The sequence below is a fragment of the Otolemur garnettii genome, unplaced genomic scaffold (assembly GCF_000181295.1).
Source record: "Otolemur garnettii isolate 467f Iridium unplaced genomic scaffold, OtoGar3 scaffold00002, whole genome shotgun sequence".
In the NCBI taxonomy this organism is placed as follows: domain Eukaryota; kingdom Metazoa; phylum Chordata; class Mammalia; order Primates; family Galagidae; genus Otolemur; species Otolemur garnettii.
Genome location: NW_003852397.1, coordinates 44021777 through 44038836, shown reverse-complemented (window position 1 = coordinate 44038836; position 17060 = coordinate 44021777). Strand labels below are relative to the sequence as shown.

The 17060-nt window shown below is 35.6% G+C and overlaps 1 protein-coding gene across 1 annotated transcript in view; it reads left to right on the top strand.

The window, feature by feature from the left end:
• Positions 1 to 17060, top strand: part of NEK10 (NIMA related kinase 10) — a 219000-nt gene that overhangs the window by 140336 nt on the left and 61604 nt on the right. Inside the window, exon 25 of the mRNA XM_003781754.1 lies at positions 232 to 445. Coding sequence (XP_003781802.1) covers positions 232 to 445 — 214 coding nt within the window. The remainder of the gene's footprint in view (positions 1 to 231; positions 446 to 17060) is intronic.

Genomic DNA, 17060 nt, shown 5'->3' with positions numbered 1-17060 from the left:
CTGCCCAGGTGCAAAGAGAACAGCACTGCCTTCCTTTCCTCCCCCAACTTTCCATATCCTTTCAGAGATGGCTTGGACCCAAAGCTCTACTTTAAATCCATCTTATCCCAGGTTCTCTAGGGTGCAAGTACCATATCCACAGTGGAGTTTAACCCTTATCCTTTACTCCTTTTGATGGGCTTCTAACATTGACCAGAGTGTGTATATTATGATTAGCTTTTCTTTTCTTAGGTGCCTCACTCCTGATGCAGAAGCCCGTCCAGATATTGTAGAAGTCAGTTCGATGATATCAGATGTTATGATGAAATATTTAGATGACTTATCTACATCCCAACTCGCCTTGGAGAAGAAGCTGGAACGGGAACGGAGGCGCACACAGAGGTATTTCATGGAAGCCAACCGGAATGCTGTCACATGTCACCATGAGCTGGCTCTGCTGTCTCACGTAAGTACAAATCTTTCAATTGCTTCATAATGCACACTGATAGGCTGTCTGATACATGCTTGTTTTAAGGAAAAGTCAACTCTAGTTAGGAAAATATGTAGATGCTTACATATTTACATCTGTTTCTGTACCTTATAAATAAAACTGATGCAATAAACTGATCTTCCAAAATGCTAACCCATAATTTATTGTACATTGCAAAACCAGAGGTATCAAAAAGTTCTCTTAACAGTTCTTTAAATTATATTCTTCGTAGAATTAGCAGTGAATGCTTATATTTAATTTCTTCAGTAATCTGATTGTACCTTTTGGGAATATGGATGAAAATGTGAGTTAATTTAGAGAAGGAAATAACATTTGACCTAAAAATTTTTCTTATTGGTCTATATATTACTTTCATTGGTAATAATGTTGCCATGCTTTGAATCACAATATGTCTTTTTATTTTTCTTGCCAATAACCTTTGGATTGTTTTGATATTTAAGTATCTTTCTGAACATCTCTTGGAAAAAGAGTGCCAAAGCTACAAATTTCCCCATGTGTAAGTGATGGTGCCAGTGATGCTCTTGTTGCTATTAATTTTCCTTCTTTGGTGTCTTTGTCATAGAATTATCTATGATCCATTATTTGCTCATGCTCTGGGCCACCAGCCAGCAGGAATCCATCCGATCAGGGGATTTTCAATCCAGTGAATGTTCTTTTGTCCTGGTGATGGGGCCCAAGGCGATAAGATCATAAAGTTTATTCTTGGTTATGAAATTCCTTCCTGGAATCTTAAGGACCCGCTCTATTTCATCTGGGGAAGTTATATAAGAAGTTGGTCCCAAAAAGGCAGTTGTTGAAAAGCAGCATTTTCAGTGAACTTTCTAAAAGAAGGAAAACACAAATGTTTAGTGGTTTTGTCTTAAGGTACTGGGAATTCAGAAGTTGAAGATACAATTTAGTTGTCTTTGGGGAGGAAACTCTTTCATCTTCATTGCCTTAAATGTTGAGCCAAGCTGTGATTTTGCAGAACAATCCATGATGATTATTTAAGAAACAGGTTTATGTTTAGGAGCGTAGAACTTGGAGCTATAGCTCTCACTGAACCCACTTAAATCTCATACACAGGGAGTTAGAGCTCACTTTGCTTTGCTTGCCTGACTTCATAATAATTAGGCAACCATGAGAAACACATCATTCTATCGATGCATGTCATGCTGCTTTCCGAATATGGTGTTCCTAGGAGACTGAATGTAAGAGATATAGCTCTTTCATATATCTTAGGTATTCTGGGCCTTCTTTTAAGTTCTGCACTGAAAAGCTAGTTAGCTAATTTCCAGTTGTATATAAAGGAGTCATTTTAGATTAGATTCATGTGGCTGATGTGGGGCCAGCGGTATTAGTTTACAATCTAACAGCAGGAATCCTCTTATCTTCAGCAAAACACCTTGAGAAGGACCATTTTATTTATTTATTTTTATTGCTTAGCTTAAAAAATTACTTGTTATGAAAAATTTTAAGCATTTATAAAAGCAAAGAGTGCTTTCTATACCATCCTCAGGTTTAGTAATTATTTTGAAGCAAATCCAAAGTACTGTATCATTTCATCCATCAATATTTCTTTTTTTTTTTTTTTTTAGCCAGGGCTGGGTTTGAACCCGCCACCTCTGGCACATGGGGCCAGTACCCTACTCCTTTGAGCCACAGGCACTGCCCCCATCAATATTTCTGTATGTGTTTGGAGAACCATTTTGACTATAAAATCTAGAAATCAGGCCATGGCCAGGTAAAACAAAGGTAGAGCTCTGAAGTCAAGGGAAGGATTTTGAGTTTCTAGATCTAGACTATATATTCATCCATAAGTAAGGGGAAGGACTATTACCTACCCCAGAGGATACTAGGATTAAATAAATTAACATGTGTGAATATACTGTGAAATCTTTAAAGTGGCATAAAATTAGAAGGTAGAAGAAGAATAGTTTGTTGATGCAACTTAATAATCGAGAGCTGATTTGTCTTGTCTCAGGGATGACTGGCATTCAATTCATGTATATCAGACATATATTTAATACATATTTATTGCACATCTACTGCTACCCAGCCTCATATCAGTGCCCTCAAGGAGCATTCATAGTCTTTTATGGACCATAGAGACATTCTTTACTTCAAAGCAAAGATTATATTCTGGCTTTACATAGTCCTAATATACTTTCTCTTCTTCAACTATTTTAAGTACACTGATAATTTTTCACTTCAAGATTAATCAAATGTTAGCTAAACAGAAAAAAATGCAGCTTTATTAAAGAACCAAGAAGGAAATATGATTGCATTTCATCAAAAGACAGCAGGCAGTTAATTGGCATTATCCTCACTAGGGACCAATTATTATTTTTAAAAAGATACATCTACACCACTGCTGGCAGAAAAATTATAAGTTGTAGAATTTTATGACTCTTTTTTTTTCTTAAGCAGTATTATGATTGCTTCATGTCAAATATAGTAGAATGTTCTCCCAGAGCAGTTAATATCAATAATGCAATTATATGATCTAGTGATAAATGGTGATCAAAGGAAAAAGAAATTAGTGGGTTCAGTAGAACTTTATGAATTCCTAGAACCAATAAAGAGATCTATTATGAATTACTGAAGTTTTGCAACTTCAGTAGTCGGTAGAGAAACAATTGATAAGAAACATTAAAGGCTCCTATCCTGGGGGATTATACTATTTACTTTTACATTTTAGCTTAGTCTTAATTATGAGAATTTTCATAATAAGCTAGTAAAGACAAGCATCAAGATATATATCAGAAGGACAAAGAAGTCTTCCCTATTAAATTTTATTCTTATGTTCTGCAGTTTACCCAGTATGAAAGAGAAGCAGTACTCCCATTTTGAAGAATGTTAAGCTTTCTAGTTCTTATAATTTAAAATAAGAGAGCATAAGGAGAGTACAGAGTTGGGAAAGATAAGAATTAAACAGTGTAATGAGGTACATTTTTTAACTCAAATTTATAATAATTAAAAGGGTGTTGTAACAGAGAGGGTACTGTGGCATTGTAACAGTCAAAATCATGATCAGTCTTTTGGCTCTACAGATAATTTGTTGACCACACGGTATCATCACCCTTTAGGTGTTATCTTATATGCTAGACAGAAAAATCAGTGACAGACATTTCTGAGGAATCCATTGTTTAGATCTTCAAGTCTTCGTGAACAGATAACAAGGATGAACATTAAAAAAGTTTCACTTAGAAAAGCCTGGAGAATCAATGGAAAACTTTAATCCCATTCAGCTTATTGGGATTTTTATGGATATAGTTATAGACTTTAACATTTACATAGGCGTATAAAGCACATTTGTATGTGTACAAGTAGAGCAGAGTTTGCAGGGAAACTCAGGAGTATCATGAAGAAAACGTGTTCTTGCAGCGTGAGATGTATTACTTCTTTTCCAATAATATTTAACAGGAAGTTGATCTTTACTACCCCTGTTTTAAAGCTGAATGATTTCTTTTTCTTTTCTTTTATTTTATTTTTGATGATTTCTTTTTACTAATAATTTAGTACATGTGTTCAGTTTGGAGAACAACTTTCATGTTTATAAGCATATCAGAGAGTACAACAAAGGGAAAAATTGAAGATGTTTGTACTATATAGTTAATAATGAATAACAGGGATTTGTTAGCTATCTTCCAAATGTAAGGCATTATGCTTAGTATTTTGAAGTTCATACAAAAATTATAAAGAACAGTGCCAGTTGTGAAGTAGCTGATAATCTACTGAGAAGAAAAGATAGATATGCATAAGGAGGAGGAAATTTCTAATTATTTTAGATGGTTTGAGTAAATAAATGAGATGTATAGGTATAGTTCAGTGAGGTTCCCAGAGGAAAAGGAAAATAGGATCTTGATACCTAGTTAAGGAAGGCACTCCTGGTTGGAAACTAATATAGTGAAAGTACTGAAGCTCCACATGTAACAGCTTAGCTCAATGAGGACTAATCATTAAACTTAAAAATAGGATTGTTTTATGTTTTAATTTAAAGGTAAGGACAAGGAAACCAGGAGACATTAAGAAACTACTCCAAGGCCTCCCAACTGGTTAGTGAAAGCTCTAGGAGCGAGAGTTAATCAGGTGATTTACGATGTATTTTTATAGGTATAGTTTGAAAAGTCTGGTAGGTGGTAAAAGTCTGTGAAGGTGTTAAGGTGTTTGGATTCAATTTTGTGGGTAGTCTGGAGTAAAGCCTTGAATTTCTCCAAGGTGCCTAACTACCAGATTGCCAAACTGAAGGCTAATTCCTGCTTAGTATAGAGTCCTTGCTTATTACACAGACTTCCTTTTTGGTTTTTTTTTTTTTTTTTTCTGCTGTGGTTTCCACTATTCTCCTCTATCCTTTTTTTCCATCTTACCTCTCTGAATAGTGGCTTCTTAATTTTAGATGTTCTGTTCCTCTTCTTGGTCTTCCGTTGAGTGAGCTGCTCCTCTAGCCCCATGGGGTTTCATTTTTTATGCATCTGGGTAAACATTGGTTGTACAACATGGAAACTTTATTGTCTATAATCATGTACCATTTTGTTTTGAACCTTATTCCTATTGATGGCAGAAAATGGTAGATGTAGTCAGCATCAACTATGTCAGTCTCTCTTCATCTGAAAGTTTCTTTCCCATTTCAAGGGTTCTTGTCTCTGTGTCCTCTCCCAAGATGGCAGGTGATGCAGAAGGAAGCTCCAACATCCCCAGGTTGAGAGGAGCAGGGGTCCTGCATGCTGTCTTCCTCTCTTGGGCTCTGCTGGCCTTAGATGATATAAGCCCATCTCTGTGATTTGGGACACTGACCGCTGTCCTTGTTAAGTATTCATGGCATCTGTAACTCACAGCCTCCTTTCTCATCATAGTTTAAGCCCAGTGAATGAGCCATGATGCTTCTCTCACTTTTGAATCACTATCCTGCCCTTCTGAAGCCTGATTGTGACTTTCTTGGCATCCTTTGTTTAAGCAGTCTGCTCTGTGGCTTTCAGTAAAGTGATGGCCTGATGAATGTGCCTCTGGCACCACAGCCATCCTCATTCCCACTGAGACACATGGGAGCTCTGGATTCCCATCCATGCTGCACACAGCTCCCTGGGAGTAGGGTGCCATCTCAGCCCCATCAGCTCCGGCACCTTCTTCATCCTTTCCTACTTTTTTTTTGTTGTTGTTGTTTACATATACATGTGTTTATTAGGTTTCCACTTTTTGCCTTCACAAAATATCCTTTCCGACTTTTCTGTCCCAGGTGTCTGCCACTTAATTATTCATCCTGAAAGTAATTTTTGAGTGCCTGATAGATGTCAGGCACTATTTTAGGTGTAAGAGATACCGTGGTGAACAAAACAGGCAAGGCCTCTGTTTTCATGGGCCTTATGTTATATGCCCATATCAACCACAGAGTATATAGTGCTATGATGATTACAGAGCTGCTTTACGGCTCCCGGTGTTTTCTGGCTACATCTGTATTTCCCCCTCAAACCCTCTGGGTTTCCCTACCAACTTCCCAACTCTAATTCCAAAGTTCAACTCAGCTGGATGGGTACAAAGAGGAAAAACAAAGATATTTGTGCCTGCCCTCTCATTTTCTCTTCCTCCTGCCAGGCTCGTTCTTCGGGCTTCATGATTATCCCGTTTCCATCTTCCCTGCCAGAAGCTGCCCTTGCATCGATTGCAGCCTCCTCTTTCCCCAGGTGTTCTTCACCCCTAATTTCTTGAGTCTCTAAGTCTTGTCCTCATAGCCTGGTCTTAGTAGTAGAAGAGTTCTGGAAGGAGAAGCATACCAATTATTTTTTTGAGAAGGCAAAATGCATTGAGATGTGTTTCCCCACATAATTTCATACTCATTTGCTAAAGACTTCCAAAGCTACCACCCCTAAAGTTCCCATCTGATCTTAGCCTCTCCTGTGTGCCAGACCTAAATTTTAAACTGGATATCCACCTGCAGGCCTCACAGGTACTCATACTGAGCGAGTCCCACAGCAGATGGATTCTCCTGCCTTCACCCCGTTATATTCTATCCTCTCCTCACCTGAGGTGGAATCTCAATGTCGTCAGTTCATTCTCCCTTAAATCCCTGCATTTATTTTGTTAACAAGTTCTACCAGTTCTGTCTTTGAAATGTCCAGCAAATCCATCTTATCCTTTCAGTTTTTGTTCTTTCTACTTTCCATTAGATCATCACAATATCCTACTTTCTTGCCTCTTGTCTCTTTCTCGCCTCTACCAGGGATTCATTCAGTCGGTATACCACCTCTACCAGGCAGCATTTGGCAGTGGGTATGTGGGGGAGGGGGACTGGTGGGTGTCCTGTGGCATTGTTGTTTATCACTGTGACTTTGAAACAGAACCAGGAGGAGACACATACTGAGAGATTTGTTGCATGAAATTGGCTTAAGTGATTAAGAATTGGCAGGAAGAACAGGTTGGAAATCTTGGGCATGAACTGAAGCTGCTGTTCACAGGCTGAATTTCTTCCTCCTCTCGAGAAGTCTCAGCTGTCTGATCTTTGATTACCCAGGATCATTTCTTTCCTTAGCCACCAAAATTACCTATCAAAAAACCCATGTCTGATCTTGGTAGAATATCCCATGTTTAAGATGATGAATACATGTTCATATAGTTGAGTCCTAGACATTTTCCCTAAGCTTTTGGTGAATTAAAAAAAAGATTTTTATGACAACCTGATATTGTCAAACTGTCAAAATATGACAAAAATAAATGTCATTTTAAGTCCCCTCTGCTTTAGAGGCCAAGGCAGCTGGTAGAGCATTTATCATAAAAGATTATTTTTTTAATTCTGAAACCCTTCATAATTTCACTTCCTTATTATAGCATTCTGATTTTAGTTTTCTAGTAAGATCTGATCTAATCTGATCTATATGTTTTCTTAGCAAACTTTGAGAGATATTTGATATTTTTCTTAAATTCTCAGATGTCTTTAAAGTTAACCATTTAAGAATTGAACAAATACTTGTATGCAAGCATCCAAATTCTAATTTTCTTAGTGTCATTTTTTAAAGTGCTATTTATTTATCTAAGTTGCTTTATTTTTATTATACCATATGTCATTTACAATCGCTGAGCATACTACTAAAGGCATGTGTTTGCAATCCTCTGCTAGGAGATTAAATTAAGCCATGTGGAAAATGATGTATTTTAAAAGGACGATATTTTGTGAACATCTTTGCTTTTATTGTCTGGTTAATTGTTGACTGAATTTCCCCCAAGGCTGTGAAAACCCAACAAGTAATGATGCAGGGAATGAAGCATCAGGAAAAATCATGACTTGTTTGGGAAATGCTGTGTGTTTATGTTTTCAGAAAATAAAGCAGTGCATTATAGTCTCCTACACAGATACAGACCCATCTTTACATCCACACTATAATCCTCCTCTTCATACAGTAAAAGATACAAATCTTTAAGTGCTTAGTGCAGTGACTTTTGACATACGTATAACCATCCAAAACAACAATCAGAACATTTACCTCATCTCACAAAGTTCCCTGTGACTCTTTTTGTACAATTCTCTGCTCAAGGACAAAGACTGTTGAGAATTCATCACTATGAATTACTTTTGCCTATTATTTGACTTCATATACCTGGCTTCCTTCCTGTGACATAATGTCTGCGATATTTACCCATGCCGTACATATTAGTGATTTGTTTACTTAGCTAGGTGGTGTTAACTTGTACCATAATATACCATAATTCATTTTTCTGTCCCCCTGTTGATGGACACTTACGTTGTTTCCAGATTTGGAGTTTTATAAGTGAGAGTGTTGTAAACGTTTTCATATAAGTATTGTGGTTCTGTTTTCATTTCTCTTGGATAACTATCTAGAAATATTGGTAGAATGAAGCAGTGTGTAAGAATCCAAGTTCTGCATGCTTGTCAACATTTGTTATTGTCAATCTTTTTTATTTCAGCCTCCACAGTGCTTTTTGTGGTTGTTAGAGTTTTTAACATCCTTTACCATCCTTTTAAAAAATTTGTAGCCTACCCCAAGGTTGCAAAAATAGAGTCCTATATATTTTTTGTAAATGCTTTATTGTTATAGCTTTTATATTTAGATCTATGATCTATTTAGATTTAATTTTGTATATAGAATAATAGAGAGATTGACATTTTTTATATGGGTATCCAGTTTTTCCAGCATCATTTTTTAAAATGTCTAATCTTTCCCCATTGCTTTTGCTAAATCTCTTCATTAAAAACTTGCTTGACAATATATATGTGGATCTACTTATTTTCTTTTTTCACTTTTTACATTTTAATTATTATGGATACATAATAATTGTACTTATTTATGTGATATTTTGATATAAGCTTACAATGTATAATATCAAATCAGGGTAATTGGGTTATCTTTCAAGCATTTTTTATTTCCTTGTGTTAGGAACATTCCAATTCTGCAATTATTGTTAGCTATAGTCACCCTAATGTGCTATTAAAACTGGATTTTATTCCTTCTGTCCAACTGTGTATTTGTATCCACTGGTCATTCCCTCTTAATCCTTCCCTCCTCACTGCCCTTCCCAGCCTTTGGTAATTGTCAGTCTACTCTCTACCCCAATGAGTTCAATTTTTTTATTTTTTAGCTCCCATATATGGGTGAAAAACATGTAATATTTGTCTTTCTGACTTATTTGTTCTGACTTACTTCACTTAACATAATGCCCTCCAGTTCCATCCAGTTGCAAATGATGGAATTTCAGCCTTTCTATGTCTGACTACGATTTCGTTGTGTATATGTACCATAGTTTTTAATGTGTTCATATGCTGATGGACACTTAGGTTGATTCCATATCTTGGCTATTGTGAGTAGTGCTTGATAAACATGGGAGTCCAGAAATCTCTTCAACATACTGTTTTCCTTTCTTTTGTATATATACCCAGCAGTGGGATTGCTGGATCATATTATACTGTAGTTCTGTTTTTCATTTTTTGAGGAACCTCCATACTGTTCTCTGTAGTGGCCCTACTAATTTACATTACCATCAACATACTATTAATGAGGGTTACCCTTTGTCATGCATCTATTTCTTTTTTCTTGATACAAAATGTTTTACATAAATTTATGGGGTACATGTATTTGTTATATGCATAGAATGTGTAATGATCAAATCAGAAAATTTGCAGTTTCCATCACCTTGAGTATTTATAATTTATACATGTTGATGACATTACAAACCTATTCTAGCTCATTGAAAGTATGCTAAATATTATAAATTATTGATAATTGTAGTTACTCTCCTCTGCTATCAAGTATTGAGGTTTGTTTCTTCTATCTAACTTTATGTTTATCCTCACTTGTGAAGCTAATTCTGAACTCTGTTCTGTTCCATTGACCTATATGTTTATTCTTAGGCCCATGCCACACTGTTTTGATTGTTGTAGCTTTTTTAAATGCTTTATTTAATTTCATTTTACTTGACAAGTAAAATTGTATACTCTTTTTGTGTACAGCATGATGTTTTGAAGTATATATACATTGTGGAATGGCTATACTTAGCTAATTAACATATGCATTGACACACATAGTTATTTTTATAGTTAAGAATACTTAAAATACACTCTTTTAGCATTTTTTAACAAGATAATTTTAAGCCAGTCACTGTGGCTCATGCTTGTAATCCTAGCACTCTAGGAAGCCAAGGCAGGAAGATCACTTGAGGTTAGGGGTTTGAGACCAGCCTACAACAAAATGAGACCCTGTCTTACTAAATATAGAAAAATTAACTGGGTGTTATGGCTGTCTACCTGTAGTTCCACCTACTTGAAAAGCTGAGTCAGAAGGTTGCTTCAGCTTAGGAATTTAAGGTTGTATGAGCAAAAATGGCACTAAAGCCTAGACACAAAACAAGACTCTGTCTCAAAAAAAAAATACAATATATTATTATTAACTATAATCATCATACTTTATAATAGGTCTCTCAGAATAATAACTAGATAGCAAAATTTTCAGCTTTGTATGAGTATTTTTGTTAAGAAGTTCAGAATAAAGCAATAAATAAAATCCAAACTTGAAGAGAATATTTTTCTTTATCATATAATCCTTACAAATTTAGGGTTCTAAAACACCAGCTTTTATGGTTTAGTTTTAACTATTGTTCTCCTACTTGATATGTAGAGCATGAAAGAAAGGAAATACTTCAAGATGCACAAATTGAATTAGACAATAGTATTGTCCAGACAACTTTGGAGCTAAAAGATTTTTGTTTACCACTGGGAGGAACCAGGCTCTGGGCTTGTTTTGTCAGCCCATATCGCTGATGTAACAAAGCCTGTTCTACCAGAGGAGGGCCTGGAGGTGCCTCTCATCATGCTGCTGACATGGGCAGTTCACTGAGCTCAGGTCTGGTCCACATGGCTCCTTTAGTCATCTAACCACACTGACTGATTTTTTTCAAAGAATACCTTGAAATTTAGGGATGAGGTACAGTACTATTCAGTCAATGAACTGTCTTCTATTTTGAACTGGGTTTGTGCTGTCATCCGTGGAAAGCATAAAAGGTGGTTTGCCAATGATTGAAGATCACCTCAGCTGGATGCTGGATGAGTTTCTGTCAAGCATCTGCTAGTACTAAATTCCTGTATTTAAGAGCAAAGTTATTAACTTAGCAAATGGAAGAAACAGTAGTACATGGTATAGCTGGTAGAATATGAATATTTCAGAATATAAAGAAGTAATGTATTTTTAATAATTCTAAAGTAAATCATCTATAGGATATAGCTGGTATTATGCTTCATGTTTATGTCTTGCTTTTTTTTTTCTCTCCTTATAAAACTGTCATTTCGGGCAATTTAAAATATTGCACTAGTTTTAATAAAATAGGCTCTCTTAATTCTTTCCCTAAAAAAAACAGGTAATTTGGGTAATATCAGTCTGTTACTGTTAGAATTTCTATTCAACGAGAAATATATTATGATCTGCTGCACACACAAAAATATTACCTTATAATGAGCAAAACTAAGCTAAACATAATTATGCCTCTCCCAGCACTGTGACGGGAAGCATCTTCTATAATGGTGGTGATTTCCATATCAGTGATAATTTTATTGTCTGATTTGCATTGTATTCTCCTTGCTGTCATATTGATACACAGAAGGTATCCATCCTTTCCTAGAGATGCAGATGCCAAAAAAGGTCTGGTTAACTCCCTCTCCGCCTCCTTGAAAAATCTTAACTAATTAGAAAGTAAAAAAGACGATAGCAGCCAAATTTCATTCCCCAAAGTGGCATTAAAAATTTTTTATTCACCTAAATTCCTATAATAGGCTAATGTACTTGCTGGAAATTTCTGCTGAGAACAACTTAATGGCTTCAACATTTAGAGCAAAAACATTCAGCCATACTCTGCCCTCGGCTAGAGCCTGATGGGTTATAAAGGCTCATTGTCATTGCTGGGCAGGTCATGTCTGACAGATGAAATTTGTAACTTCTCATAAATGCAATGGGGGAAAGGGAAGGGAGAAGTTTCATTTCTACTCATGAGTGCATCACTAAATAGTCCCTTCAGCTCTTGGAGGAACTTCACAATACAAGCTACTAAGTAAAGAAACAAGATTCAAAAATGTACAGAAATCACAAAATCCGCTGACTCTATAAGGGACTTCACTAGCTTTTATAGACCTTCTCTTTCTTTTGCCTGAAACACAGAAACTATTTATTGAGCATTTGCTATGTGCAAGGCATTGTGCAAAGCACTGAAGGATTTTTAAAGGATTAAAATACCCCCCTGTTCTTCAAGGAGCAATTTGGATAAAGAGTTGGGTGGGTACCCAATCTTCTCAACAAAAACTCTGGAACTCGCTTTAGGGAAAATGTACTAGAGTAGCATGTGGCTTATGGCAAAGTCAAAAACTGTTATCAGTTTTTTGAAGTAACATCTTTGGCAAGAGGGTTATGATAGAAATACAAGTTTTAAGCTAAACAAACTGTACATTCTGCATTGTGAAAAAGCATCTCTATCAAATTGGGAATTCTCTTTATCAGATTTTGCACAAATAATCGCAACTTAGGCAGTTGCAATTGATTATTGATTCACAACTCTCTGGTTCTTGGGTTTTAGTTACAAGTCAAGCCTCCTTCAATTTGGAATTGTCTTTTTCAGGACTCACAGCTTCTCCTGTTTACTTGTTCAAAGAAAAATGTCTTCCTTTGATGTCTTATTTATGCCTATGCTCAAAAGAGACAAAGACTTTGCTGAAGTTTTGCCAGTTTTAGTCATGTATGGATTCTACTGTCTTTTTTTTTTTTTATTTGATTGTGTTTATGGGATACAAATGCAATTTTGTTACGTGTCTATATATTACCTAGTGGTCAAGTCAGGGCTTTTAGGATACCCATGATGCTAACAATTTACATTGTACCCATTAAGTAATTTCTTGTCATCCACCCCTCTCCTACCTGTCACTTTCCCAAGTCTCCATTTTCTGTCATACTCTCTACATCCATGTGTGCACCTTATTTAGATCCCACTTCCTGTGAAAGCATGCAATATTTGTCTTTCTGTGTCTAACTTCTATCACTTTAGGTAATAGCTTCCAATTCCATCCATGTTGCTAGAAAAGACATTATTTCATGCTTTTTGTGTTTAGTACAATAGTACAATAGTATTTCTTTGTGTACATACAGCATTTTCTTTATCCAATCATCTATTGATGGATATTTAGGATGATTCTATTTCTTAGCTATTGTGAATACTGCTGTGATAAGCATATGAATGCAGGTATCTTTTTGATACATTGATTTCTTTTCCTTTGGGTATATACTCAGTAGTAAGAATCCTAGATCAAATGATACTTCCATTTTTAGTTCTTTGAAAAATCTTCATACTATTTTCCACAGAGTTTGTAGTAATTTACATTCCCCACAAACAGTGTATAAGAGTCCCCTTTTCTTTCATCCTTGCTGATATCTAGTATTTTTTTTTTTTTTTTTTGCCTTTTTACTAATAGTGATTCTGACTGGAGTAAGATGATATCTCCTTGTGGCTTTAATTTGCATTTCTATGATACGTAGTGATGTTGAACCTTTGTTGATATGCCTGGCCATTTTTATGTCTCCTTTTGAAAATACCTATTCATATCCTTTCCCCACTTCTTAATGGGATTGTTTTTGTTGTTGTTGTTGTTACTCAATTGTTTGAATTCCTTGTAGATTCTGGACATTAGTCTTTTATTTGATGCATAGTTTGAAACTATTTTCTCCCATTCTACGAGTTGTCTTTTCACTCTGTTGTTTATTTCCTTTGCTGCATGAAAGTTTTTAGATTAATTAAGTTCTGTTTGTCTACTTTTGATTTTGTTGCTTGCACTTTTGAGATCTTAGTCATAAATTCTTTGCCTAGACCCTTGTGCAGAAGACTTTTCCCTAGAGTTTCTTCTAGTATTTTTATAGTTCCAGGTCTTATATTTTAGTCCTTAATCCATCATGAGTGGATTTTTGTATACTGTAAGAGACAGGAGTCCAGTTTCATTGTTTTGCATATGGCAATCCAATTTTTCCCAGCACAATTTATTTAAAAGAGTGTCCTTTCTCCAATGTGTGTTCTCATTGACTTTGTTAAAGATCCCTTGGCTTTAAGTATATGACTTTATTTCTGGGTTCATTATTCTTTTCCATTAATCTATATGTCTATTTTTATACTAGTACCATGTTGTTTTGGTTACTATAGCTTTATAGTATAATTTGAAATCAGGTAAGGTGATGCTTCCAGCTTTGTTCTTTTTGCTTAGAATTTCTTTGGCTTTGGGCTCTTTTTTCTTCCATATGAATTTTAGAACTTTTTTTCCTAATTCTGTAAAAAATGACAGTGATGTTTTGATAGAGATTGCACTGAATCTCTAGATTGCTTTGGGCAATTAACAACATTAATATTTGTGATCCATGATCATAGAATGCTTTTTCCATATGCTTATATCACCTACAATTTCTTTCATTGGTGTTTTATAGTTTTCCTCATAGACATCTTTCACCTCCTTGGTTAAATATGTTCCTAGATAATTAATGAATTATTTTTTTATAGTTATTGTAAATAGGATTGCCTTCTTGATTTTGCTCTTAGCTAGAACATTACTGGTATATAGAAATGCTACTGATTTTTGTACATTAATTTTGTATCCTGCCACTTTACTAAATTCTTTTATAAGATCTAAGAGTTTTTTAGTAAAGTCTGTAGGTTTTTCTAGGTATAAGATCATATCATTACAAACAGGGATAATTTAACTTCCTCTATTACATTTGGATGCCATTTATTTCTTTCTCTTCTTGCCTGACTACTCTGGCAAAGACTTCTAGTATTGATCTAGTATTGATTAAGAGTGGTGAATGAAAGTAAGCATCTTTGTCTTGTTCCAGATATTAGAGGAAATGCTCTCAAACTTTTCCATATTTAATTTGATGTTGGCTATGGGTTTGTCATATACGGCCTTCATTATTTTGAGTTATGTTCCTTCTATGTCTAGTTTGTTAAGGATTTTTATCTTGAAGAGATATTGAATTTTGTTATGCTTTTTCCATGTCTGTTGACATGATCATATGTTCTTTTTATATTTCTATTTATGTGATTTATCACTGTACATGTAACATTTGTATTGATTTGCAAAATGTTGAACCATCCTTGCATCCCTGGTATAAAACTCATTTGATTGTGGTGTATCACTTCTTGATGTTCTGTTACGTTCAGTCTGCTAGTATTTTGTTAATGATTTTTCCATCTATGTCCATCAGGGATATTAGTCCAGATTGTCCTTTTTTTGTTATGTCTTTGTATGGTTTTGGTATCAGGGTGATACTGGTCTTGTCAGATTCCAGGATCTTAATTGCATCAATGCAAAAAAAAAAAAAAAGTTTTCTCTACTCAAAAATTCTTAGTCTTTTTTCAACCTGGAAAACATTGCTATATCTTGGATATAAGTCTTCAGAAAGTTGCAAATGTTAGCTGTGGTCTTTAGACTAGGCTGGAGATGACTTTTTTTAGAACAAAAGAGAGCATAAGGAAAAGAAGGCCCTAAACTGGATGTTTATTTTCATGTCAATTCCTAATTACTTCAATTGAGAGTAGTTTGAAAAGGATTCTTTGGTTTGGGAGAGAGAAAAGAGAAGGACATGAAAGAGGTGGAGTGGGTTTTATAGTAAATTTTAGAGTCTGAGAAGGAGGTCCTGAGTTAGATATGGGCAAAACTGAGTCTGGCATTAGAAGCCACATACTAACCTTAGGCACTGGAAAAATTTCTGAGGACAAACATACAGCTCTATTGGAGGGTAGTCAAAGCGTTTCTCATCTCAGATTCTAAGTTGGCAGACCAAGGTGGGCCTAAGAAGCAGGAATTAACAATTCAGAGTCATAAAATAGACTTTAAACCTTGGGTGGAGGACTAGTCACAGAAAATTAAAGTTAAAATGCTTCTTTACGTGCATTTTAGCTTCAATAAAGCAGACACTTTATGAAACTCTGAAGAGAGGAACACTGCAAAGATTCTCAGGGAAAAGAAATAATAAATAGGAATTGATTTGGACAGTTTGCAGTGCACAAAATATTTTGATATTCTTTTTCTTTTTTTTTTTTTTTTTTGTCTTTTCATCTTGTTCAGAGAACACAAATGCATAAAGGCTTACAGAGGTTTACTTCTGACTTTGGTTATTCAGAAGGTTTTAGACTTTTTTTATCTGCAAATTCCACTACCATGGGGTTTTCAGAGACCTGCCTCTTGAAGCTGTGGGTGTCATTTTAATTGTAGGAAAAAATAGCTGAAATAAATAAACACAAACCTGCCTTTCAAATAGGCATCTTTCATCCTTAGAGCCTTTTAGTGAAGAAAGGGTACTTAATTTGTGACTAACCTGACACAATTCATAGAGGAATTCTTTCCTCTTTAATAAATGCAGATTAAAAAAAAGTTTAAAGATATTTACTCTGAGCCAAATGCATGTGACCAGCAGTCCAAAGCACCTGGCCCCAAGACATCCTGAGAAAATGTGCTCCTGTTTCTTTATGCTCTCTTGATAATTATCCTTTCCTCTGGCCTGGCCTTTCTTCCTGTTTTTTTTTGTCTACCTGATCTGTAGTTTAGACTTGTAGACTTGTCAGCACTGTGTAGCCGCACAGCTTCAGAAGTTTCTTTACACTTGCTGCAAGTGGGTGCAACGAATGTCATAGCTGTCAAGAATTACCTGGGTAAAGAAATGACTTTCTGCAGAGTCACACGTCCTTCCTTCCTCAGTGTCTTTCCTTAGAAAAACCAAAGCTTCCACATTCAATGGCATTAATACTTTCTTCTTTATCCTTACTGAACCTTCAGAGATAAGTTTTGAAGTTTCTAGCAATGCCTTTTAGAGAAATATAGAATCACATCTAATGTAGATGACCTTGCAATGCTATCATAATAGAAACGCTCCTGTCAGTCTTGAAGGATTTTGGAGGTTCCCCTGGTGAGTTCTACAGGGTGTTCAAGCCAGGCACTAGTGTGGAGTCCCGGTGGTGTGGAAGCCCCTTCACGGCATCTTTTCATCTTGTAGAGGACCTCCCCTCTCACTCTCCATGCCACGGCTCTGTCTGCTACTGGTTTCCCTTGAGTTTTGAAGAAAATAAGACT